Source organism: Falco biarmicus, chromosome 11 (genome assembly GCF_023638135.1).
Source record: "Falco biarmicus isolate bFalBia1 chromosome 11, bFalBia1.pri, whole genome shotgun sequence".
In the NCBI taxonomy this organism is placed as follows: Eukaryota; Metazoa; Chordata; class Aves; order Falconiformes; family Falconidae; genus Falco; species Falco biarmicus.
The window spans coordinates 30,790,421-30,816,267 of NC_079298.1; the positions used below are offsets into that span (position 1 = coordinate 30,790,421).

The 25,847-nt window shown below is 55.6% G+C and overlaps 1 protein-coding gene across 4 annotated transcripts in view; it reads right to left on the reverse strand.

The window, feature by feature from the left end:
- Positions 1-25,847, reverse strand: part of CACNA1E (calcium voltage-gated channel subunit alpha1 E) — a 166,608-nt gene that overhangs the window by 73,648 nt on the left and 67,113 nt on the right. For all 4 annotated transcript variants that reach the window (XM_056355657.1, XM_056355654.1, XM_056355653.1 and 1 more), the window contains exons 3-8: positions 25,164-25,430; positions 16,365-16,470; positions 15,761-15,900; positions 5,018-5,121; positions 4,077-4,229; positions 3,587-3,768 (exon numbers count right to left, since the gene is read on the reverse strand). In XM_056355657.1, coding sequence (XP_056211632.1) covers positions 3,587-3,768; positions 4,077-4,229; positions 5,018-5,121; positions 15,761-15,900; positions 16,365-16,470; positions 25,164-25,430 — 952 coding nt within the window. The remainder of the gene's footprint in view (positions 1-3,586; positions 3,769-4,076; positions 4,230-5,017; positions 5,122-15,760; positions 15,901-16,364; positions 16,471-25,163; positions 25,431-25,847) is intronic.

The window sequence follows — 25,847 nt, forward strand, 5'->3', positions numbered from 1 at the left end:
GGGACCCAGCTGGGACAGGCAGGGCTGAGCCCTCTCCCTGCAGAGCCCACCAAGCCAGCCCACAGCCCCAGCATATGCTTGCCACTGGGCTTTTTCATCCCATCTCAGCTCCTGACAGCATGGGGGAAAGAGAAAAGTAGAATCTCCCAGCCAGCCGGGCTCTTCCTCACTACTTGCAAGCACAGCAGCTGAACACTTCCAAACGGGAAAGCAAATAACTAGTCTCAGTAAACAAATACAGCCTCTTGAGTCCATGTTTTGGAGGAAACTATGAATTCATACTCCTCTCCTGTTTGCTTTCTGGGACCAGGGGAGCTGGACTGAGCACCCAAAGCCACCAGCACCACTGAGTGCCTGTGTCGTGTCCAGCCAGCCCCGTGGCACACACCAGCAGCCCCTCACCAGCCCTGCCACTCCCTGCCCAGACCCCAGCATCACTGTTTAAAGTCAAAAATCTGCAACCCAGCCCCTACCCCATGCCGACACGGCTGCAGAGGCGGAGAAGTAGGACAGTGAGCTTCTTTGCCAGCATTAAATTTCCCTCTGGTCCCTACAGAAATCAGGTTTGGTCTCCAGCCAGCCCAGGGAAGGGGCACCTGCTCCAGTGTAAGAAGAAAAGCAAAATACTCCTTAGCCCCTGTTTTGGACCACAGAGACAGCCACAGGAACCACAAAGCCACAACTCCCCTCTAAAAGACATTAAAGTCCTTCAGGCTCCCAGGGATGGGAGCTAGAAAAGCCATAACACCCCACAATCTGAGGCTTTTTCTTTCTTTTTTAAACAGATACTGTGATTTCTACCTAGTAAGACAGCATTTCACGCAGGCAAGGCTGATTAAAACAAGGCAAAAGGCAAACACATCCATGAAATAACACATGTGGAAAGTACCACCAGGCCAATTAGCTTTTCGTGATGCTATCTACAAATTCCAGGAGCTATGCTTCTAGACCTGGTAAAATTGTGGAAAAATGGGTCTTAAAATCACAATACAGTTACACAGGGGAATACTATAGTAAGCAATTTCTTTGAGAGGTTGCTAAAGTGGTTTTCCTGCAATCTCCTTCTCTGCAGCGTGAACCTGCAAGGACGCAGCCTCCCATCTCTTTACCCTGGTGGGAAAGCAGAGTCCCGCCTCGATTCCCCCAAACCTGGGGCATGTGCTAGGCAAGGTCCATGCTGGTTAGCAGCAGGACCCTGCTCTGGTTTGCTGCTCCAAGTGATGAAGGTGACAGCAGAGCATCCCAGTGGCTTTCCACTCCTGCCCAGCCCTCCTCCTGCATCCCCCGGGGACCACATCCCCCACCTGTATGCCTCATTTTGCTATTAAAAAACAGGCAGAAGCTCATTCTGCTGCCTCCAAGCAGCAGAAGGACTGAGCACCCATAGCCTTTGCAATCTAGAGGCACCCTACGAGACAGCCAGCATCCCCAGGGAGGGCAGGAGGCACAGCTCGACAGTGCTGGGAACAGTGTCCATCCCTCGCCGCCTCCCAGAATGAATCAGCAGGATTTTACTATACCAAGGCCCCAGTCTTCACTTGATTAAAAGCCCAGAAATGTCCATAATCCTTTCCGTTATAGGTAAGTAATAACTGGTTCTTTGCAGAGGAGTGGGAAAGGGAGGTACCTTACGGTCCCAGCCATCAGGGACACCATGACAGAGCACGTCTGCCCAGCAGTGCTGCCGATGTTGAGAAGATTATTTGGATAACAGGTCTTATGGCCCCCCAGGTGCCCTGGAGAGCCCTCAGTTTAGCAGCAGCGGTGGTAAACAAGGGATCACCCAGGGCAGGTCCTGCAGAGCACGGTTTTCAGTGCTCCCAGCAGCATCTCCCATCCTTACCCTCCAGTAAGATCCAGATGGTGGACCATCAAATCCTGGACACTGAACGGATTGGCTTGGCTTCCCAGTAAGGATATCCCAAAGAGCAGGAGACCAGACTTTTTTGGGAACCACCAGTACAAACCCTCAAGGTCGCTCAGACCATAAATCACCTGTCCATGTATCTCACTGACTCCTTGCACACCGCAACCCAGGCTCTAGCACGGGAAGTACTGCTGCTAATTGCTGCAGGTGCCAAAGGACAGGGAGGAAGGGAATAGGGAGTGCCGATGATAGCAGCGCCCGGCTTTTGCAGAGAAATGATCATTAACACAAGAAACAAGGTGCAGGATGGGTTGCTGGTGCCAGCCGTGGGCAGTGCTGGGCATGCATGGGATGCTGTACAGCAGTATGAGCAGGCAGCAGTCGCCCAGCCACACTGACAGCAGGGGAACCACGCTGCCAAGCTGGAAAAATCACCTTTCCTGCTATACTCAACTATGCCTGGGCAATAGGTGCTGTAGTTAAGTCTCTAACCCCATTGATACACCAGAAGCAGTCGAGAAATGGTCTTTTCTCAGTCTGAACACTGAGATGGTTCAATCATGCCTAATTCCCCTGCTGAAGCAGCAAGATCCTTACACCCCCATCCTCATGGTAAAGTCTTGCCATGAACTCTCCCCTTTCCATCCCAGTCTAGGTTTCACAGTCCATCTACCCATACACACTATCCTGCACCTCCAGAAGGACCCTGGGATGGATGGAGCGGGAGGGGGGCCCCAATGCTGGCAGCGTGGTGCCTTTACCTAGGGTTAAAAGCCACCCTTTCTGCTGACAATGAAGTAACTATCAAAGCATGTTTCCCCATCACAAGCCATTCAATTTGCCTCCCGCAGGGCAATGCCACTGAAATCTCCAGGCATTATGGGAACCAGGGTATAAAAACATTCCCGGTGCAATGACGCCCAAATTGATGCTGAAATTAGGCTGGGAACAGAACTAGCATAGTTACTTCTAGCCCAAAAACTAAAACATACATATACAGTCAATCACCCACAATGATATTGCACTTTGTGATCACCCATAGCTTCGTTCCTGCTTCTAGCTTTGCCCCCAGGTTGCTCCCTGGGCACCCCAAGGGCTCAGACATCGGCAACTTCAAGCAGTTGCAAACCACAGGAACTCAGCCCAGCCATGCCCAGCTTCATCAGCACTGACATATGTTTGCAGCACAAATACCAATGATCTCAGCTCCCTGTTGGACACCAAAATGCTGCCCCTGCCCCCCAGGGAGGGGGCCAAGCCCAGCTTCGGGGCTTTCCAAGGCCACCATGGGGATGCAGGCACCTCTGCTGCCTGGTCTGCAGGGAGAGGGGACGTGCAGTAGCCAGAAACCACATCCACGTATACAGAGCTGCCCCGAGGAGCCCAGGAGGAGGAGGAACAACAAAGGAAAGATACCCTTCAGGGACAGCCCTCAAGCAGAAGGCTTGCTGCAGCCCACGTCCACGAGGTTTTGCTCTCTGCAATGGGTTGCACAACCAGCCCAGAGATGGGGACCAAGCCCTTCAAGCTCCCTTTGCCCAGAGACACATAACACGCCTCTCTGTCCCCCATCTCCTGCCCAAATGGGAAGGACCAACCCCATCCCCATCATGAAGGAAACTCAGGATCTTACAGGTTTCCAGCACACAGAAATACTGTCCCCAGCTCCACATTCCCATGCCCAGCTGCCCAAAGAGACCCCAGAGCAGCGCTACTCACATTGTACAGGACTGTGGTCCACCCTTCCATGGTGATGCACTGGAAGACGGTCAACACAGCAAAGAGGATGTTGTCAAACTGCGTGATCCCATCGTTGGGACCGATCCACTCCCGGCATTCGTATCCTGGGGGGCAACCCTGCACCCCGCATGGATGGGGGGGGTCCAGCTCCTCTAGTTCACCTGCGAGCACACAGCAGAGAACCAAAGGAGACAGAGGTAAGAGAGAGGCAGGGGACAGGCGAGGGAAGGGTCTGAATGCCGGCGGGCTTGGGACAGAGCAAAAGACCGCACTGGGACTAGCCAGGGATGACACAGACTGCTTCCATAAGAAACTGGGACATCCTGAACGCAAGCGGTTGATGCCTGGCGCACACAAAGCAAAATGCAGGATCTTCTCAGCCCTGGGCTTCACATGATAGCAACATGCGCTCGTCCCAGCTGTTTTTCACCCATGGGATGCCAAGTGGGCGCAGAGCCCTTCTCCCCACCTGAATTGTTTGTATAGCAGGCTCGGTGCAGCTTCCCGCTGTAGAACTCCAGGCCGATAATAGCAAACATGAGGATAGCAAAAAAGAGCAGCAAGCCAATCTGGAGGAGAGGCACCATGGCCTTCATGATGGATTTCAGCACAATCTGCAGGCCTGGAAGGGGAAAGAAAGAGCACAGCTCAGCACAGTGCTGCAAACCCCCTGCCTGGGCACATCCATCCCACCTCTAGCAAGAGGAAGACAGTGAGCAGGGAGGATGGGCAGTCATCAGACAGATGCAAGAGGCCAGCACAGCCTGGATAATCCCTTAGGGCAGAGAAGGACTGTGGAGGAAAGCACCACCCTGGGGGGAGCAGGAAGGGCCAGGCTGCAAAGCAAAGCTTGAGGAGGGCTGGTTTCTGGTTCTGGTCTTCCCTCTGGTGTCCTGCCTGTCCTTATCCCACCTGGACTTTGTGGGACATGGCCCGTGCAGCTCTGTCCCCCTCACTGCCCCCAGGGCATGGATCCAGCACACCACCCACCCCGTGCCCAGGGCAGGAGGGATGGGAGGACCAGTGCCAGCAGCAGCCTAGTTTCTTTATTTATCCCCACGCTGGCAGATGAAATCTTGCAAAAAAATCCTCAGATCTCCTCCAAATAAACCTCAGTCCTGAAAGGAGCCACCCACTGCCTTCTGGCCAGGGAATCGGAGCCACGGGTGAGCCCTGGTGAGCTGCCGAGCCCAGCCTTGCACCAGCACAGAGCAGGCTGGGCAGGGGGAACCGCCACCCGGGAACACCAAATGCTGCCATCCTACAGCTCCCACCACGTGGCAGGGTTTTCCCTCTCTTTCCTGATTTCGCCCTCTGTCTTTGATGGGAACGAGAACCCCTCTTGCTCTGAAGGACATAATGGGATGGGTGTGGACACCCCAAAGGGAGGACCAGGAGCATCCAACTTACTGGGAATGCCTGAGACGAGCTTCAGAGGTCTGAGCACACGCACAGCCCGCAGCGTCCGCAGGTCCACGTGGGTGTTGAAGTGCGTCCCAGCGGTGGCAAGGATGCTGTGGGCAGACAGGGAGAGAGAGCAGAGTTATCCTGGGCAAAGCCCTCAGCCACCCCGGTGCCAAGAGCCATGTTCTCATGCCAGGCTGGAGGAAGCCACGAGGCAGACCGTGTCCCTGGGTAGGTATAGAGATTCAACAGCTCCCAAAGCCCGCATGCCAGCAAGCCCTGTTTGAAGCTAGCACCAAAGCTCATGGGCCACTGTGGTCAGCCAAAGCCACCTAGGGGCCACCCCACCCTGGCAGCCCCCCATCGATGCCTCCCACATGCCAGGATGGCCAGGGACAGCCCCACGCCGCAGCACTGGCCATCACCTATGCCGTACAATTGCGCTCTGGGGCCTCGGTGCTACCAACACCATATCCATCGTGCCTACATAGGTTTAACCTGCCTTCCAGGCAGGTAGCAAGCACGTGGACCAGAGATGGGAGTCACTTCCCTGAGGGTCACCCACACTCCCCTGGCAACACCTCCACCCATCAGTTGCTCTGGCTTTTTCCACATATGGAGCTTCCTTAGAGTCCCACCTCTGGGATTGCCGACAAGGAGCCAAGAACCTCACATGCATTCAAAAATCTATAGTAATGAAAGTTTGATGACCTTGGAAGGCAACCAGCAGGCACAGGAAGGACTCCAGAGGTTTTCCTTTAAAACACAAAGATATTTTTTTTTCAAGCCCATCTCTGGAAAACAAATTGGGGCAGAAGGGAGCTGGTGCACATCAAGTCCAGCAGCGGCAATACTCGAGGCCCCTGTACCTGCTGGGGTGACGCGGGTCAGGGATGCTGGCAGAGACACGGGAGCACAGATAGCAGTGCCAGAGCTCGTGGGCTCCTCTCCCATCGGGGGCTCAGTCCCCAGATGCTGGGCAAGGAGGAGGAGGAGGGAGTGCTGCAGCAGAGGAGCAGGGGATGGGGAGGAGAGCGGGACAGAGAGAGGCAGCAACCTCGGGGTTGTTTGCAGCAATCCAAAAACCCAGGGAAATTGGGTCATTGTTCCACTAATTCATCTAATTACAGGCCAGAGCAGCTCTCTGGCGCGCTGAGCAATTAGCACTCTTTCTCTCCCCCTCTCCCCGAGGTACGGCAGGTACCAACCTGTCCCTCCAGAAAGGCGGTTGGGTTTCCTAGGATACCCTGGCAGCAAAAATGCTCTAACATCAGCAAACCCGATTGTTTCAACTCCTTTTCCTACCCTCCTCTTCCTCCCTGCCCCAGCGCAAAGGGTCAGCTGCAAAGCTTGGCCCCAGCATCCCCCACATTTCCCCGTGTACCAGGCTGCTTATCCCCGATGTATATGGGCATCATTTACCCTTGATAGCACCACCCCTTTCCCCTGTCCTCCTTTGGCAAGGTCCCTGTTCCCCAGCCTGTGACCAGCCCCCACTACCCGCAGGGCTGACGGGAGAGCAGAAGAGGGACTTAATTAAGTCAGGAGCACCCAGAGGCTGGGGAGAGCTGCATTGTTAAATTGGTTGTAAGATCAAAATCAATAAGTATGATAAAGCACGGCCACTCAGCTACACGTGGGAGAGAGAAGAGCAGAGGCGCTTTCATCTCTTTCACGCAGCCTGCCTGTGAGAGCAGGGTAACCCAGTGCTCCCCAAAACGCCAGCATAGAGGACACGCTGTGTCCAATGGCATGCTGGAGACCCCAAGACCCTCCTTCAGCTTTGCTCCTCATGTTCCAACACCTGGTGTCCAACCAGCCTCCCAAAGGGGCGGGGGGAAAGGCATTTGCAGCCCCTGTGCTGACTCCAGCTAGGATGGAGCATCTCCAGGAGGCCAGGGATGCTCCTGGGCTGGACACAGGCTGCAGTGCTTCTCCTGAGGGCTCGCCAACACAAGCCCAGCAGGAAGGCTCCTGGCAGCAGAGCAGGATCGACAGCCTTCTCCTACCACCACAGAGCAGCAGGAGCTGTGGCCTAGCACAGCTGGGCAGAGTGGTGGAGGTGGAGCCATCACTGGTCCCAGCCCCACCGCACATCTCCTCCCTGGGGCAGGACCATCACCTAAGGCTGGTCCGGCACGGCGGAGGGAAGGAGAGCGCCCTGGCTGCAAAGTCCTCTGCTAACCCAGATTTGCTTGAAGGGCTCAGGAGCCGTCGCGCTGAGCCTCCAGGCAAGGTTCAGGCGATTTCAGGGCACTACTTCCAGGCGCTCTAAATTAGCTGCTAAGAATGGGACTCCTGTGTGGCAAGGTGACATGCTCCTTGTCCTCACTGGGGGACAAGGGACATCACAAGCTGTTTTAGAAGGGGGTTTGAACAGATCACCAGAGCGAGGTGGTTGCACTGCAGACATGTCTCCTGACCAATGACAGAAAGATGACCAACCGCTACAAAACAGGTGCCTGAGCATCCTTTTGCAGGCAGAGCTGCAGCTCCCAGTGAGGGCAGATGCACTGGGAGCACGCACTGCTCAAGCTGCTCCTGGCAAACCCATCCATCCCAGAGCGCCGAGAGCAGGGTCTGATCAGACCTGGACCACCTTCAGACCAATTGAGGTGGCTGGAAAAAGCAAAGCAAGCTTCCAGGCACACAAGCCTGGCTTCTGCCTGCTTTTCCCAAGCCTTTCAGTGATTCTAAGTATCGGAGATTGCCTCTCCCCAATAACCAGGCTTCACTAGTACACACAGACACCACCACCACATCACTGCTAATAATATACACAATGCTCAAAACACACCTTCCTGCTCTGAACTTCAGCATCTCACCTGTTAATTGCTTGTTAACCCTCTAAACATGCCTCTTTTTTAATTTGCAAAGAGCCACCCGTATCACCTAGCACACCCACTTCTGATTCATTGGCACATGTTAGGGCTTCTTACAGCTCCTCGGGATGCACAGCATGGAGATGGGACTTGGGCTGTGACAAACCTTTGTGCTGGCACAGGGTGGCAGCTCCGGTATCTGTAGAACAATTTAAACCCTTTTCGATCACTTACAATATCCACGTCTGATGTGCTAATAATTATTCTTTATTTTTAGGCAAGGACCCAAACTAAAATTACATTTCACCATCCAAGTTATTTGAAAAAGCTGCCAGATTGGGCTATAAAAATCTCAATGATCTCATGCTTTTCATCATATGTACTGGAGGAAAAAAAGAAGAAAAAAGAAGTGAAGGCGTTTTTATAGGTCACCCAGGCAAAGGGGTTAGTTTTACTTCTTCAGAGGAAAGGGGGAAGAGAGACTTCAGGTGGAGAAAAGAGCAGAGAGGAGCTATTGGAAGAATGCAAATGAAAAAGGAGAGAGGAGGCAGGATGGGAAATATATGCTAATCCCCTGCCCTGAAGTATAATTGAATAGTGAGCAATCACCGGCAGACAAAAACATGCTTTCGGGGGGGGGGGGGGGGGGGGGGCGAGAAAAAAAAAAATCCAATGCTTTGTGTTTGCAACCAGGATGATTGTTTTATTTTATTTATTTACAGACTCCAGAGCGAAGGGCAAGCTCCTGCTGGGCCCGCCGCACCTGCAGGCTTTGGGGCTGGCTGCTGGCAGAGCGATGCTCAGCCCTCAGGCACCACTCCAGCTCGCAGCAGCTGAGCAAAGCGCATGCCCTCGGCCTCCAGCTGAAGGCCTGCACCTATGGATTTCTTCTTGGGGTGTGCAAAAAAAGTAAAAAAAAAAAACAACAAACAACATCACACAACACACACATTTTAACTGACTCTCTGCTCTTTGGAACTTAGCAAGAATAAGCCACGAGTGATGCTCAAATGGCCCTGGCCACACAAAGCACTTCTACTAGCACAGAGGCTGTACCAAATTCGGGCACTATCACACACTACAGCACCCACCACACCTCTGCTGTCCATGCCAGAGGCTGTGCCTTGCACCCGCTCCTGTCCCTATCACCCCACCAGGAGCAGCACCAGCAGCCCTGAAGCCTCAGCCCTTGGGGACAGCACACACAGCTCAGGGCGTGCTGCAAAGTGCTTTGTGCTGGGGACCCCAAGCAAAAGCTGAACCCCCAGATGATCAGATTGACTCTCGATTCATCCCCCCTCCCCAAACTGAGCATCCCTCAGCCAGTTCCATCAGGGATCGTTGCAGAGGTACATGCAGACAAGCCATCCCAGCAAAGGGCAGCTCCAGGGTGTGCCAAGTACAGGGAGGGATCGGCTGAGACAGACTAATCTCAGCTCAAAATCTGGGGCAGGGAGGGTGCTGGCTGGCTGGCTGACATGCAAATTAATATTTATAATTAAGTGGAAAGGCCCCTGAAGGCTTGCACTGCCACCTGACTCTATGAGGGAGACTACTTCATAATTAATACACTGGTCAAATGGCTCATGGAAAGTAAGTTACCTGATGAATTTACCCTATTCTTGCCCTTTTCTGCTGGTGAATCTACCCCTCCCCTCTCTGCAGACAGCACCACAAGTAGCAGGATGCACTCTAGGCTCTTGGGTCCAAATCCCACTCAAGGAAGGGCCAGCGGGATCGGGTCACCCACCCTGAGGATGCCCCAGCAGAGCACAGTGGTCCCGCTTTGGGGATGCTGAGGGACAGGGACACCAGGTCCAAGTCCCTGTTCAGAGCAACCTCAGAGCCTCCATCATGTTCACTTGCTCTTTCTAGGTTTTGGGGCCGTGACACAAGTGGATTGCGCTGCTGCAAAGCTGCTGATCCCATCTTTCCTGGCAGCTTCGAGAGCCCTGAACTAGAGGCACCAACTCCCTGCAAAGTGGGATGTGGGTGAATGACAGAATCTGCCTTCACCAGCCTTCAGTGTGGGGGAAAAAAATGATCCCCCAAGGCCACCTCTGCCTGGAGAAGCCCCCAGGATCTGGTGCAGGAGGGAGCATCCCTCCTCTGCACCCTGCTCTGCACCCTGGTGCTGGCCGAAGCCTGCATCTCCCTCCCACCTCCAGCCCCTGCAACATCTCTCAGCAGATGCAGGATGTGGCAGGAGGAGAAATGCTGGTGAAACTACATTTGCACATACAGGACCTGGTAGAAACCTACAGTAGTCATTGCCAGGAGGCCAGAGAGCTGACTCTGGCAAAAGAAATATAGCACAGGCAACCCTGTACTGCAGCAGCATCTGTCTGAACTCATGCCAAAGGAGAGGGGTCCTAGACCCCAGGGATATCCACCCAAGCCTGGGTGATACTACCTTCTCACATAAGGATATGGTGGAAAACAAACCCTTCCCTCAAGCCGGGTTTTTCCCCTACAGCTCCTCTCCCGGCATGAGGTCCACGGCAGTGCAAAGAAATGGTGCACAGGGACTTGGCAGCTTGGCCCAAGGCTTTACCTCCAGGAGGATGAGGGCTTCACCCCAGCCCAGGAGCTCTGCAAGGATGTCAGGGCTGGGGAAGGAGCCCCTGGGGACTGCCGGGGGCGGAGGGGTGCCTGGAGGGGGGGCAATGCCCCCAGGGACCAGCAGTCGCGTGGGAGGGACTGACTCACTCCACAGCGCAGCAGCTGCGGGAAACCAACCGCCAGGGAAGAGGAGCCGGGAAGGACAGGGTGAAGCACTTGAGTGGCATGTGGGCCCGATCCTGTACCAGGGAAAGGTGGGCTGTCATGAGTCTGCCTGCCCAGCGCCTCTCCCATGCCCCCACCACCACCCATCCCCAGTGGCTTCTTCCCTCGTCAGCCACCCCACCCCCTCACGGGGCCAGGGAAATGTTGTACGAAGTGCCGATGTCAGGCACAGCCCCTTGCCGTGGTATATGGCACATGAATCATTCACAAAGCTGGGGAATTAATTATTCATCCAAACGAAAGACCAAACACTTTACTAATTGTCCTGGAAGGAAAGAGCTGGGAAGGGGGTGGGAGATAGGGCAGACATAGGGTTGGAGACCGGCACTATTCACGCAAGAAAATGAAGGGAAGAGGGAATAAAAAAAAAAGTATTATCTGGTGTGATCAAAGCATTGTTCCACTTTTGGATTTGGGGTTGTCTCTTTACTGGTTCATCTTATAGGACAACACTCCTTGCAGTGGTACAGGTTCCTGCCAAATAATTGTGTTGGGATGCTGCACTTATGCTCCAATTTAACGCTTGCTCTCCAAGCCTCATACCCACTCCCCCCAAGCTTCCTTGCATGGCGGTGGGCTGTGCTCCGCCAGGGAAAGAGCCTTTTCCTAGCCTGTGTGTGCACATGGGTGCTCTCACACATGCATGGCGTGCCAGGCACGCTGCTGAGGGCTGGCACCCCAAACCATGAAGGGATGCAGTATATGAATATTCCCACACAGAGCTGCTGCTAGCGCCATTCAAGGACCTCTCTGGACCTCAAAGATCAAAAAGACCACCTCAGACACACAGAACCTGGGTTGCTCAAGGCGCACTAAATACCAGAGGGCAAAGCATCCTTTTTCTCTGCCATGGGGGAGCTCAAGGGAATTGTGAAAAGGGCGCCCAAACATCCAGGCAGCACCACAACCAGCAACAAGCCACCCTGCCCTCCTCATCCCCATGCTCACATTGCAACCCTGCGGCACACGAGGGATTTCACCAGGAGGTCAGAGGGAAAGGCCAGGCTCACAACTGCAGCTTGCCCTTGCAGGGAGAGGACTTTGGTTTTTAGGCCAGCACATGGACTGGGAGAGTCAGGCTTTCCTCTGCTGTCACAGGCTGGTGCCCGGCCGGTTGGCTCCAGGCTTGCTAAGGGCATGGCTGGCACCGCTGGCAATCATTCATTCCTGCCTTTCCTTGGCCACGCTCCACCCCACAAAATCCCTTAATGAAAACCACAGTGCCCAAGGGCTTCACAAAAGGCATCCAGGTGTAGCAGCTGTTATTAAACCCTCCGAAAACCCCTGACGCCAGCTCTTCCTTTTAGCCAGCCCGGTGTATTTATCCTGCTTTACAGCGGCTGCTTCCCCAAGCTCCCGAGCAGCACAACTTCACAAGGGCCTTTTGAATTCCATTTTGATTTTTTTCCCCCCTGTTGTTAGAAGCGTTCCCCCACCCCTTCACCTCTCACGTAAGGTGTTATTGTATTACTGCTGCAACTGCTATAAAAAAGGCAGCGCGATGCTGTGATGCTCAGGCATTGGAGTGTGTGAAGCACACACCCACCTGGATATTTGCAGAGGGAGTTTAACCATTCTTTTTCCATAAGCACCTTCAAATATGGCACAGGACAGGGAAGGCTGCCGTTGGGACCTCGTTTTCTACTCATTACGCCAATGGGACCTGGGGAGCAGGGAGCTGATGCTCCAGTTGCTGATGGCTGAAGCTCCTTCAACCTCACCCTCTCAGGACCACTGATTAAGAGGTCACAAAGCTCCCGCTGCCCTTTCTGCTCATTTCTGAGAAGTTTTCCCCTTTTTGGTCCAGGACACACTGCACTGAGCAGGTCACAAGTCCAGCTTCAGTGCCCAGCCAGCTCTGGTTCATGCATGAGCAAGGCAAGCATCCCCAAGCCCCAGGGGAAACACAGACCTTCCCCTCCCCGGCTGTGCCTGAGGAGTGAAGGTATTTTATGCACGTTTTTGGTTAAAAATATTTTTAGCTGGGGGAGAACAGGCTGGGTTTTTTTCAGACAGCAATGATGATTTGGAAACCACAGGTTATAAACAGAGCAGGTTTACAAATGTGACTATTAGTTCCCCAGTGGAAGCTTTAGCATCAGGGAGTTTTAGGTGGGCGTTGATTTCCACTGAGATGAAAAAAATCTGGATTTATTGATACAAGAAGCAAACACCAGCTGAACCCAAGTCAAAGCCACCCATTCCTGCACAGGGTCCCAGGAGACCTGTCACAGCAGTAGCCCCCCATGAGGCTAATTTACACCAGGGAGACCATGCCCGGGCTATCCCACTGCTCATGGAAACCCCAATGGGATGTCTGGGGCCATGATGCCACCTGCATCGAGCACCTCTCCCTTCAGATATGTGACAAAAAATAAGTCCAGAAAGGAAGAGTAGTACCCTGTGTCACCCTTGGAAGGACAAGGGCCAGCAAGCATGATCCTGGATGGACTAGAGGGATCCAGCATTAGATCTGGGGGCGGGTCCTGCTCATGTGGATATCCTCTCTGATCCATCACCATGGGATGCATCAGCATCCCAAACCTGTCAGCACATCCCAAGGCGAGTGCTATCCTACACTTCCGATGCTCACAACATCCCCTCCACCACGGCCACTGTCTCTTGCTAAGTTGCTACAAGACCCTAACGACCATTAATTCTCCCAAGCTCAATAGTCTCTGTCCAGACACACATATTAATCAAGCGTTAAGCTTTAGTCCACAAAGACAATCCTGAACCCGCCAGGCGCCTGCACACGTCCCCCGTGCAGACTTCACCACCCGCCTTACACAACCGACACAGCATGAACCGCCAAGTGCAAACCCTCTCCCACAAGCTGTTTGCAAGTCATTTGCCAGCCAAGGATTATTTGCTGAAGAAATTTGCCAATAATTCAGCAGATCAAAACAGGCAAGAGGTTCTTGCGAGGGAGGTGCAACTATGGCGCCCAAGAACAGAACCTTTTCAGCACCTCATGGCAAAAGCAAGAGCTGAACAGCACAGAGGCACCCATGACCTGGTCCAGCTGATCCCTCAGTGACCCAATCCTCCCCAAAACCTGTCCAGGATGAAAACCTGTGGGTTGCCTCCTCCACCCATCACACACCAGAATCCACACCAAAAGGCTGGTGAGCACATGCCAGGGGGGCACTGGCACTGCTGGAGCAAAGCCAGCAGGTAACGAGGCATTTCTGGGGGAGAGTTTCATCCTGCTGGAGCAAACACCAGGATGTGAGGGGGGCGATGGTGGCGAAGCAGACCCCGGAGGGTTGTGCCCGCATGTAACCAGTGGTGTCAGGGGCAACTGGGCACCTCCCGGCAGGGCAGCCGGCATCGGCGCTAGCAGTCCTTCATGGACAATTGATTCCCTGGCATGGGGCCCGGCACGGCACCGAAAGGAGCTGGCGAGGCTTTCACGAGTGAGTAATTGCTGAGCGCTGACTCAGCACCAGCTCGGTTACAGTCAGCTTGCCTGGAGCCGCGGGGAGAGGTCTGTGGTGACCCCCCCCCCCTCCCAGCCCAGTGCTTCCCCTTGGCCCAAGCCCCAAAGGATGCCCGGGCCAGAAGACAGCCGATGGGCATTTCCCAGGCACCTGGATGCTTTCTGCACACCTGGCTCAGCACCACAGCTACACAGTGAGGCTGAGACACCCCCTCTTGCTGCTACCGGGGGTGCGCACCTTTGTCCAGCCCAAGAGCTGTGCCCAGCCACTGTCCCCACAGCAGCGAGCCCGCCAGGCCACGGAACCCTCCCCTGAGGGTCACTTTGCAGATGCAGAAGAGCCAGCAGCATCCTGTGTGATGGCTGCACTGCCCACAGGCAGCCTGTCTGCTGTCCACCGAGGAGCATCACCCCACCACCAGCACACTGAGACCCCTTGTCTTCACAGGCAGACACAGTCCCACGCCCCAGCGAGGCCATCCAGGTCCACACTGGACCAAGGGAATCAAAATGTTCCTAGCCATGTTCTCCTCAAGCCTTTCCTCAAGCATAGCTCTAACCACACCTCTCTGCAATAGACAAGCAGCACCCATCACCACATCCCTGGCAGCACCAGGGTCAGCATCCCCCTTCCTCCTCCAAACACCCAACTGGGTGTCACATCCCATGTGGTGCCACTACCCTGCAAGCCAAGAGATAGGTCTGTGCAGCAAGCAACTCAGGAGAGACCCCCAGGTATCTCGCCTGGCTCCCATGCCTCAGTTTCCCAGCCAGCCCTGCAGCTGCTCTGCACCCAGGAGAGCTCATGGAGTACTCAGGGATCCACAGGCACCATCTGTTTGTAGGCATCAAACCAGCTCCTCTGAACACGGTGTTTCCATCAGCATGCAAAAAGGAACAGCCACAATCCAGGCACCCTTTCCCCAGGTTCTCAATGGCTGCAGGCACCCGTCTGCCCTCTACACAGTGAGGGGCCCAGGAGGTCACCCTGGGGGACTCAAGCCAATTGCCAGCGTTGGCTAACACAAGCCTAAATGCCCCTGCTCATTTCTATGTCACCAGCAGAGCCCATGTACAGCAAGCAGGACTCAAATCTGGGCCACATCCCTGGCCAGTGACGCCACCAGTGACACGATCAGCACCTGTGACGCTCTGTGTGCTACCACCCCCAGCATCATTGCTGCGTGCTGGGACCCTGAGCAAGCATTACCTGGGAACATGGCTCCACCCAGACCTCATTCCTAAACCCCCAGCACCGGAGCAAAACTGGAAAGTACTTGGGAGGGCAAGAGGAGAAGAGATTTTTTCCTTCCCCATGTAGGGTTTGACTAAAACTTCTCCCAGACCACATTCAGCTGCTTATCAGGCCATGCTCCTACCTCATCCTCACCTTGTCCCACACCCAGATGGGTGACAGATGCCAGGCCACCAGCTGAGGAAAGCTAGACATGATGCCCTCAGAGCCAGCCCTCCTCACCCAGTGAGGAACCTCATCCCACCACCAGCTGCCCAAGCAAAGCCAACACAGGAGCCTTCAGCGCAGGGAACCACCTTCCCCTCCCTCACTGGGATGAAGAAACACCAACAGCAACAGCAAATCACAGCCTTGCCCAGATCCTGGAGCTCGTGTCCCCACTGGAATGAGCCCCCATGCCTTGCTGACCAAGCCCACCAACAGTCCCACGCCGCCTGACTCACCCACTGAGGACCACGATGAAGTCCATGACGTTCCAGCCATTGCGCAGGTATGAGCCCTTGTGGAAAACAAACCCCAGAGCCACAATCTTAATCCCAGCCTCGAAGCAGAAAATCCCGATGAAGTAGGGCTCCGTCTTCTCCTGCCAGAGGGGAACAGGTGACATGGTGAGAGGGGGATACTGGGCAAACACAGCACCAGCCATTTCACATTGACTCAACTCACGTCCCACCCCACCTTCCCCAGCCCTGTCCTCTCCTTTGGGAGCTTTCCCAACCCCTCCTCAGCCAGCACCAGCCTTGGAAATAAAAAGAGGATGGCTATGACCCACTCAAGTTGCCCAGTCCCCCTTCCCTACCCCACGTTTTCAGGGGCTTAAACCTTCCCGAACCCTTTCCATGGAGGAGGAGTAGGTGACAACAGCCCCAGGAAGGCTGGAGGAGCTGGTCCAAGAGGAAACCTCCTGCCCTACCACCCTGAAACCAGAAGAAATCAGCTTGTAGGACAGGGTGGCTCCCCTTGGCTGATGCCCCTGCTCACTCCCCAGACACACCCCGCCCCCACCCCCCGATGCAGGGCAGAGAGGGACGGACACGAGGTACTTACTAATCTCCGTGACATGGGCGTCTTGTCATCCTCAGGGAGGTGCTGCTCGAGCGCCAGCACAATGCAGTTGGCAATGATGGTCGCCAAGATCATGTATTCGAAGGGAGTGAAGGGGAGTTAAGGAGCAGAGAAGAGATGGATGACGACCCCAACCCACCTGCCCCGCCCTGCCAGCCCTGCATTTCACCTGCTCGTTAGCTGCCACCACCACCACTTTCCCCACAGGAACACGCACACACACAGCCCAGGTTTCACCTCCCCGCTGCTTCTGAGCAGGAGGGTGAAGCCCACCTTGGTACTGTTTGGAAAGGAGAGGGTTGACAAGAGAACTGAGAGTCCCCAAGATCTTCCTCACTGGAGACCTGCTGAGCCTCATCACCTCCTTTCCGAGTTCATGGGACATTAACCAACGGCCTTTGCTGGGCTTTGAACTCTCTTGGGGGAGAGATGCCGCTTGTGGTGGGAGCCCAGAAGATGGACACAAGTATGAAGGTGGACAGCCAGGCTCTGAGCAGATTAGGCTTTGTCTAGAAGAGGGTTTGGCACAATCCCTATCTTGGCATGCTGAGGGCTGGGGCTGGAACATCCCTTCGTGCCATGGCCCTGCTGCTTGCCTTCTCTCTTCCGTCATGAAGCAACAGGAGAGGGGGCTTGGAAAAGGGGCATCATGGGCGATCAGCAGCCCTGGTCATAAAGCACCCTCATGGGAGAGACCATCTGCACAGCCCGAGGAGGACAGGGCATCCCTAGCAGGTTCTGGGGATTCAGCCTGGATCAGCCCCCCTGTGCCCAGCGCTGGAGTGGGGGACGTGCCTTGGGAACTGAGGATCCCTTGCCAAGCACCCTGTGGGTGGCAGGGTGAGCCCAGGCAGCGCTGGGAGCTGCAGAGCACCAGGCTGAGCATCTGCAACTCAAGACACTGATGGCACCTGTATCTGAGCCTCATTCCAGGCAGGGTGGCAACCCCCTGCAGAGACATCCCAGCTCAGCCGTGCTTCAGCGAGACCCCAAGGGTAGCAGTACCTTACCAACAGGATCTGGGTGGATGCTTATGAGCATCCTAAGGACTTGCACACCCTTCTCCAGAAGCAACCACACACCAGGACAAGTGGCAGCAGATTCTGGCACCTGAGGACCTGAGTGAGTGGGGAGGCGAAGGAAAGGGCAGGCTGACACCCAGCAGAGCACCCCAAACTCAGCTCCCACCTGCCTTTTGATTCACAGGGGCTGCTGGGAGCAAGGTGGGGGCACAGAGCTCCCTCCTCCTGCCTGGCCCACTGCCAGACCCTGAAAACAAAGCACTTCCAAGTGACAGAACAGCCACATCTTTCCAATTTCCCACCCATCTTTACCACATCTTTGCAATAAAACCCCTGTTGTCCTCAATAACAAGATGAGGTGAGATTCATCAGCAGGCAGCACACCCTACCTCTGTGGAAGCCAAAAAACCTGCAGCTATGGTACCGTCACCGCTGGCACCAGTGGCCACCCCAGGAGGGGACTGCCACCTTCCCAAGGCTTGTGACTGGGGAAGGGGGATGTGATTCCACCTGGGATACTTTTGACCATAAAGAAGTCACCCACACTCCCACCACCGCAAGCCGGTGTGGGGAGCAGCACCCTGGTTGAGCCCTTCCCCACCACACCAGGCTTCTCCAGACCACGCAGCTTCACCACTCAGGCCAGGAGGTGCCAAACACCCATGCCATCACCCCCAGGAAAAGAGATGATTTTCTCTTTTGCAACCTTGTCTTTTGGCCACCAAAGCTACTGACCGCAGTGAGATGCTTTAAACACGTGGCCTTGAGCCCATGGCATGGGCAAGAGAAGACATCCAGTGCTGGCCACCAGCATGGGAAACTGGAAACTGTGAAGTGACCCCAGCAGCAGCAGCCCTGGCTGCAGTGACCCCGCGCATGCTGCAGCGTGTGGGCAAGGTGGGAGTGGGGCCGGGCATCTAGCAGGTCCCAGGAGAGCTGGCCAAGACGGGCAGCCAAGGGGAGCCTGCACCAGCTGGAAGCTGTTTAGCCCGGTAAGAGGAAAAGCCAGGAAAAATGCAACCAAGGCACTTAAAAGGCCACTCAGTGCAATTCATGGTTGCTAAGTTAGAGACAAACCAAAAAAGGGACCACTACAGAGCTCACCACTCAGACCTCGGTGCCACCAGGCACAACTCGTGAGCAGCTCCCTGTGCTCAGGGAGAGGCCAGATGCCAGAAGTTTTCCTCCGAGGCTTAATACAAACGAAAATTTCATTGCACAGCTCCTGCAAAAGCCACGCACTTTCCCTGCTTCCCACCTCTGGCCACACGCTTCAGCTAATACACAGACTGTGGCGCTTGGCCTGGAGCCACCGGCCTATTTGGGGTCCTTTTTGTTTCATTTTCTTGAAAGTCTGCGAGCAATTAGCACAAGCTTAAAAGAAAACAGCGTGTTAGTGGGGCGGTGCAGCCAGCTCCCCAGGGGCCAGGCACATTTGCCTAGATGAGAAGTGAGGGAACAGCGTGGCGAGTCCGTCTGGCTGCCCCGGCATGGCTAACCCCGCCGAGCATCCCGCCGAGCTGAGCATCCCGTGCCTCTCCCCACTGCGCCAGGCATCTACCACTGCCACCTCCCTCCTGCATCTGCTAATCCCACAGGGAAAACACCCAGGTGGGAAAAATCTAACTTCCCCAAAGCCAGCAGCACAGGAGCCCTGCCCAGCAGTGCCTGGGGGACTCAGGACCACCTCTAACGGCTCAGCTTGCCTCTGTGTTTCCTTGCTGGCTCCAACATCTGGCTCGACAGTGTAGAGACCGTGCACATCTGTCACGGCCCCAGCACAGGAGCGCATCCCCACTCCACCTCAGACAAGTGCACAAGCATGTGGGTCAACAGATATCAAGTCTAAGGGAAACAGGGCAATCGCTGCCCTAAGCAGTGACCTAAGCACGTCGCTGCCAAAAATGACTCTTCCAAACCTCACTAGCCCAGTTTTCCAAGGACCCGAGCCTGAGTTATTGCATCAAGAGCTAGGTGAAAGCTGCAAGGCAGCAACCCCATGGAAACAAGCCCCCGTAGCTCCAGCCGTGCCAGGTTTTGAGAGGCTGAGGGTAAGAAAACCCTCCCCAAGAAACAGCTGGAACATCTGGCTGAACCAGGAGAATTTTACCAGCACACTTCACTCCTGCCAAGCAAGCATCCTCCCAGCTCAGAGCTGGAGCCCACCGGACAACGCTCTATCACTCCTTTGTTTTCTCTCTCATTAAATGTCTAATTACACAACCTTCCAACCATCCAAAATGCAGAGTAGCACTCGCCTCCCTCCAAGCCCAGTAATGAAAGCCTGTCTCCCTCCAGCCTTCTCCTCCTCCTTCGTCTGGCTTCTCCTGGAGGATCATTAGGGAGCCGATAAAAATAGGTTTTCTTATTGATTTATCTCCTTTACCCAACGCGCTCTCCCCTGTACCGTTGACTTGTTTCCTTAGCAACTTGGCTGATCCCAGTGCACACCACACCTGCAGCTCCATGCTTCCTTCCCAGTGCATTTGAGGTGGGAAAGATGCCCCCAGGACACATGGACACCCCCCCAACCCATGCCCCAGCCCACCTGGAGCAGGCACTGCAGGCCAACCCCATGCCTGGAGCTGGAGTTCCTTGGTGGGTCTGGTGGGACCCAGCAGGGAGCACCAGGGAGATGTCCAGCCACCGGTGGATCCTTGCTTCCAGCTGTGAGCACCTTCTTCACCTCCCTCCCCTAGTGGGAGCTAGAACCAACCCACCCAGAACATCTATATTGCTAACGCAGGGAACGCGCCCAGCTCCAAGTCCTGAAGATGGATTGACAGTGCTGATGGCACATTGATGGAACCCCCTCAAGAGGCTGGGTGTGAAAGAAATCCCTCCCCAGATGTAGGCAAGGCCCAGCAGCTGCAGAGAGCCCACCTCCACCTCTCTCCTTTGGTGACCATGCCTTCTCCCCACTCCTGGTAGGGCAGGTGGGGAAAGACCAAAAGAGCCAGAGGAGTGTGGCCACGTGGGCATCTCCAAAAGGCCTCTTGGGGAAGCCCACCTTAGAGCACCAGCAAGAAGGGCAGGAACAATTTAACCCTTTGCCCTGCCTGCATCACCCAGCCCAGCTCCAACATCTCCTGGAAGCTTTAAGTCTGTTTCCCACCGCTCCTCAGGCTTCCCCCAGGACTTGCTGCACTGAGGGGCTTTCCCTGCTCAGGTGTCAATAAGAGGGAGCTTCAGTTCCTACATCTGTGGACTTCATCTTGCTGGTCCCAACCCCACCACTGCTGCCTGCCCTACACAGATAAGGCATGCTAGGAAGACATACCCACCTCTTCAGCATCCCCATCCCCAGCACACCCCAGTCCCCCTCCTCTCAGCTCCATACCCCAGCAGGAAAGTGAGCACCTCCTCTCCAAAGCCGTTTTCCAAAAGAAACCCAAAATGCCAAACAGAGCAAAGACCGTGAGTGCTCTTAATTCACCTCTGGGGTCCCCCAGCCCTGAAGCACCCCCCTGGCTTGTCCCCGAGGTCACAGGGGAAGTTCCCCCAGCAGATAAGGCTATCCAGTGCCCTCAAGCATCTGTAGAGCCGTGGCCCCTCATGTCTGTCCCCACCCCTGTGCCCTGCCACCCAGTGCTCCCAACCCAGCCATGCTTTGCTGGGGCTGACAGAAAGCGATGGCCAGATGGACAAGGTGCTGACAGACCCCAGATCCTCCCGCCACATTTTGAACACCAGCCAGCTCCCGCGTGCCCATTACACACAATGAAACAGGCTCAGGAGAGCGAGTATGAGCTTGGGGTTGTGCTTGTGTCTCTGCACAGCTCACAGGGAGCACCCAGGCAAGGCGCTCAGCCCTCCTAAAGCTCACTGCACGGACATGCCTCAACTGGGAAGACTCTGCTTGCTATCTGCAGATATAGCTTTTGCTGCTTATAACTCCAAAACGTGACAGTCTGGTCTCCATCAGGGGCTCAATGGAAGGCAGTGTCAGGCAGGAGCCAGTCTGGGCAGAGCTGCCTGCGCTGCTGGCACTGCCGTAGGGATGCGGGGTGCCTGCCTGCCACGTGCAAACAGCTCCGTGGAGAAGCGTCACCTTCTCCCCCACCTCACCCTGCGCTTAAAAACTGGAAATCAAATATCTCTCCTCCTCTTTTTTTTTTTTTTTTTTTAAAAAAAAAAACTACATCATGTGATTTTCCTGCCTTAACATCAGTTTTTTAACTTTGGTTGCCACAGCAACAGGATGCAACTTGGCGTCACCATGACAACAGCTGCCTCTGTTTAAATTCACCATCTGACAGGCAGCCTCGCTCTCCCCGGCTGTCAAAAAGATGGACCTGCCATTACACCTACTCGCCCCTCCCAGAAAAAAAAAAAAAAAAAAAAAAAAAAAAAGCCCAACAATTTCAAATCTGATGAATGAAGGGCACAGAAAACAGCCTGGGGGGGTGGAGGGAGACACGTTCTTGGGTGGTGCAAGAAGGAGGGAGCTGCCCAAGGATGTCACGACATGGCGCAGCTCTTCCTGCAGGGAGACAGGACCTGCTTAAATCTTCTCTGGGCAAAAGCAAAGGTGTAGAAGACACTTGCCCCAGATGGGGCATAACACCGCCAGAGTCCCCGATGGGTAGTGCCCACGCAGCATCAGAGATGCCCGGGTCAAAGTGGGAGTCAGCATGAACAAGACTGTTTAGGCACACGCGGGTGTACATCCCACAGAGCAAAATCCCCGTGTGTGTCGCACTGGGGATGCACTCCGGGGCTTTGCAGACACCCCGGCTGCTCTTGGCCAGCCCAACACCAAATTTGGCCCTCAGAGGGACTGAGATAGGAGCCATCCCTCACTGCAAGGAACAGCAAGGTCCCCAGAAAATTGATGGACATTCCTCTCCCCCGCCAAACCTGGGGGACAGGTACAGTGGCCAGTGTGCACCTGCAGCCAGAGGCTGTCCTTGGGGATGTAGCCAGAGCCACACAGTGTCATCTGGCCTTTCTGGAGAGAGAGAGAGGGATCTTATCCAGGTCAAATGTGATTAAGCAGACAAAGAACGGAGCAGATATAGATGAGCTGCAGCCCATCTCATGTGCTAACTGAATTGCAGCTTTCCAGGCAGCCAAACAAATGAAATCAGGGCTAAAGGCCTGGCCATCAGCAGGAGAAGAACAGGCAGCATGTTTCTGAAGGAGAAGATGAGTAGATGTTCCTACAGCCAGAACAGCAGCTGCCTTGCATTTTGGGCAGGACTGGCAAAAAGAGCAGCTCCAGTGGAGGTAACACACTGAGCTTTCTAGCAAGGAACTCGCAAAGACTCATCTCCCCATGGAACTGCATCCCATTCCCAGTTGTTCCTAGTTCTCCTCCTTCCCCTCCATGCATCATCCCTATTTATACTGGGAAGCCAAACTGCAGAGGCTGCTGGTTATAATTATACAGTTACCCAGCAGATATACAGGCCTGAATCACCGGTTATTTTTAGCCCTATTACCTAGTCAACTGAAGCTGGATGAAGAAGAGCCTCCACTCCTCCCCGCGCTCCACCCCAGCCCCTTTGGCTTTCCTCAACGTCATGCCCACTCCAACCCACAGTGCCAGGACCAGCCCATCTCCATCCCAAGGCCAGCAGCTCTCATTGACTGTGGCCAAGCTCCAACGCTCACCTCCCCAAACCACCCTCGCCCAGAAGCAATGCCACGGGCTTCAGGCCAGGCAGCTGAGATGCTCACACGTTTTCCCCAGCCTTACCAAAAGGCACCAGCTGTGTGTGCGCCAGGCTACAGCTAGCAAGATGGTAACAACTTGCCTGGCCAGCCTCACCAAATTCATCACCAAAACACCTTGTCCATCCCCAAGCCCTCGAGAGCTCCAGTAGTGCAGAGGAGCTCTGGGGTGGATGAGTTTCTTAGAAAGAGATGGCAGCCAGGTGGGAGCCAGGCAGGGATGCTCAGCTCCCGCGCCTGGAGCACACCCGTTCCTAGCACTCATACAGGGATATGTCACTTACTTCTAGAAAAAAAATATCAAATGAGCCCATCTCCCTCATGCATTGCAAATTCCAGGAAAGAATGCTGCTGGGGAGTTTTTACCACGCGGTGGTGAAGCTCTAGTCTCTAGGAGACAGCAGCTGCCTAGAGATGAGACATCACACCGGCACGGGACCCCGGCCCACGCGGGGAGCGCTGGGCCAGTGGCAGTACCCCAGCTCCTTCTTGCTTTAAATGAAAGCCAAAGGGGCGAGGGCCTCCCACACCCTGCTGAAAAAGCACAGGAATAATTTGGCATATTCTGGAAAAGCAGGCAGGCCAGCCTGGCCGCTGCCCTACAGGGCTCTGAGCTGAGCTGCCGCGTCCCCATCCTCGCTACCGCACCAATGCTCCTGCAGCCGCCCACTCAGTGGGTGCTGCCGGCAGGGACAGATTTAGGGATGCCACGGGGAATTCAGCCCCCCTAGGAAACAGCCCCTTCACCCCCAGGTCACCCCCTCAAGCCTGGGGGCTTTGCAGCTCCTCAGCCAGGACCACCTCCTGCCTGGCAGAGGCTCAACCCAATGCAACGAAGCTGCAAAGGGACTACTCCCCGGTGATGCTCAGCAGGGTGGGTGACCTGTCCTGCATCCCTATGCCTCACCAGAGGGTTTCCCCGAGGTACCTGTTGCACCAGACCAGGGCATTGCTGCTTGGCACCAGGGCAAGCTCTCCCGCGCCCGCCGGCGGAGCCAGCAAGTTAACCAACAAGTTGCAGGGAGAGAAAGCAGCAGCAGCAGCAAGAGCCGCATGTAATCACCACTGCAGAAAACGGCACGGGGAGGGTCCTAAAGCCAAAGCGTGGCCACGCTGAAGTTTTCAAGCTCGGCTCTTCCATGGGGGCAAAGCCCAGGGAGGACACTGGGAGCAGCAGCATGCTGAGCCCAGGCTGATGGGGAGATGGGTGCTGCAGCACTGGGCACTGGCCAGGGTACCCAGGGGCACCGCAGGGAGGATGAGAGGACAGAGAAGCGCGTGGGGGTGTATGAAAGGATGGAGAAGCAAGGGAAGGAGTGGGGGCATCTGCACCCTCCACCCAGCCCTAGGAGGAGGATCCCTGGGATAAACCACAGTCCTCCCCGTGCCAGCCCCCAAAGGGGCTGTGGGGCACAGCCAGAGGTTTTCAGCATATTCCCCTCTGCCACAGGGAGGGAGGGAGGGAGAGGGCAGCCAGTTCCCAGAGCTGCCGTGGGGGCCAGGGGCTGCAGGGCAAGGATGGGTAAACCCTGCCAGGTGTGATCGGCAGCAAAGAGGGCACATGCAGGCGGGCGGAGGAGGGGACAAAGCCGCCACCCAACAGGGACTGGAGATTCGTGGTGCTCCCAGGGGGTCCCTTCCCCAACGGGATGGGTGGCTCCAGGTGGGGTGGGTTGACAAAACTCCAGCAAGACATCGAGGCACAGAGGAAAGGCCTCGACCCCTCCCCACCGCCACGCACACAGAGAGCATCCTAAAGCATGCAGGGTTACACCGGGATGAGAGTACCCCCTCCTTGCCGGCATGAGGGGCTTCCAGATCCGAGCCCAAGAAGGAGCCAGGGGATTCCCTGTGGGAAGAAGGGGCTCAGCTCCCCACCAGGCAAGGAGGGGAAGCAGCAACAGGGCATGGAGAGCATCCCCAGGGGACAGGGCACCCCTCTCCGCATGCCGAAGGAGAGCGAGAGCGGAAGGCAGGCGCTTACCTGCTGGCTAGTGCCACACGCACGTGTCCTGGGCGGCCACCGAGGCAAATCCAGGGAGCAAGGGAGGGGGGGGCTCACGGGGGGGCGCAGAAAGGATATGGCCAGTCGATGAGCTTCTTAGCATATTTCCTGACTATGTTCTCTTCCCCAAAGAGGAAGAGTGATCTGTTGACGGTGAAGCAGTTCTGCCGGACAGGTATGGGGTTGTACAGAGCCATAGTCCGGGCTCTCTGCGCTTTGGTTTGCTTGAAGGCTCCCGGGGTCCCTCCTGCAGGGGCAGGGGGTCCTTGCCGGCTCCGGTTCTGGTCGGAGCCCCCGTCTCCGGAGCCCAGCCTGCCGGCCACCGCCTCCCCAAAACGAGCCATCCTGGAAGAAAACACACAGGTGAGCCAAAGCAGCACCACCGAGGCAGCGGGGGGGGAGGGGAGGGAGAGGAGAGGGAGGGGGGTTGCGGGGCGCAGTCCCAACCACAGCCCCCTCCTCCTCTCCGGGCGATGCTCAGCTCTGTCTCTCCTCCATCCCTCCGGGTGAGCAGGGACACGCGTGGAGAAGGAGAGGCAGTAATGCACGGCTCCAGCACGGCATGGGGGGCAGCTGGCTGCCTCCGGGGACCCCCCAACAGCCACACGGGCAGCAGGGAGGGCAGGGAGCCGTCCTTGGGGCTCGGCAGAGGCCGCAGCAGCTCAGTCCCTAAAACCCTTCCACCATGAAGCAAGGGGTTAAACCCAGCCCGATCCTTCCCACCGCTCTGCCCGCAAGCCTAAACCAGCCTCTTCCAACCCC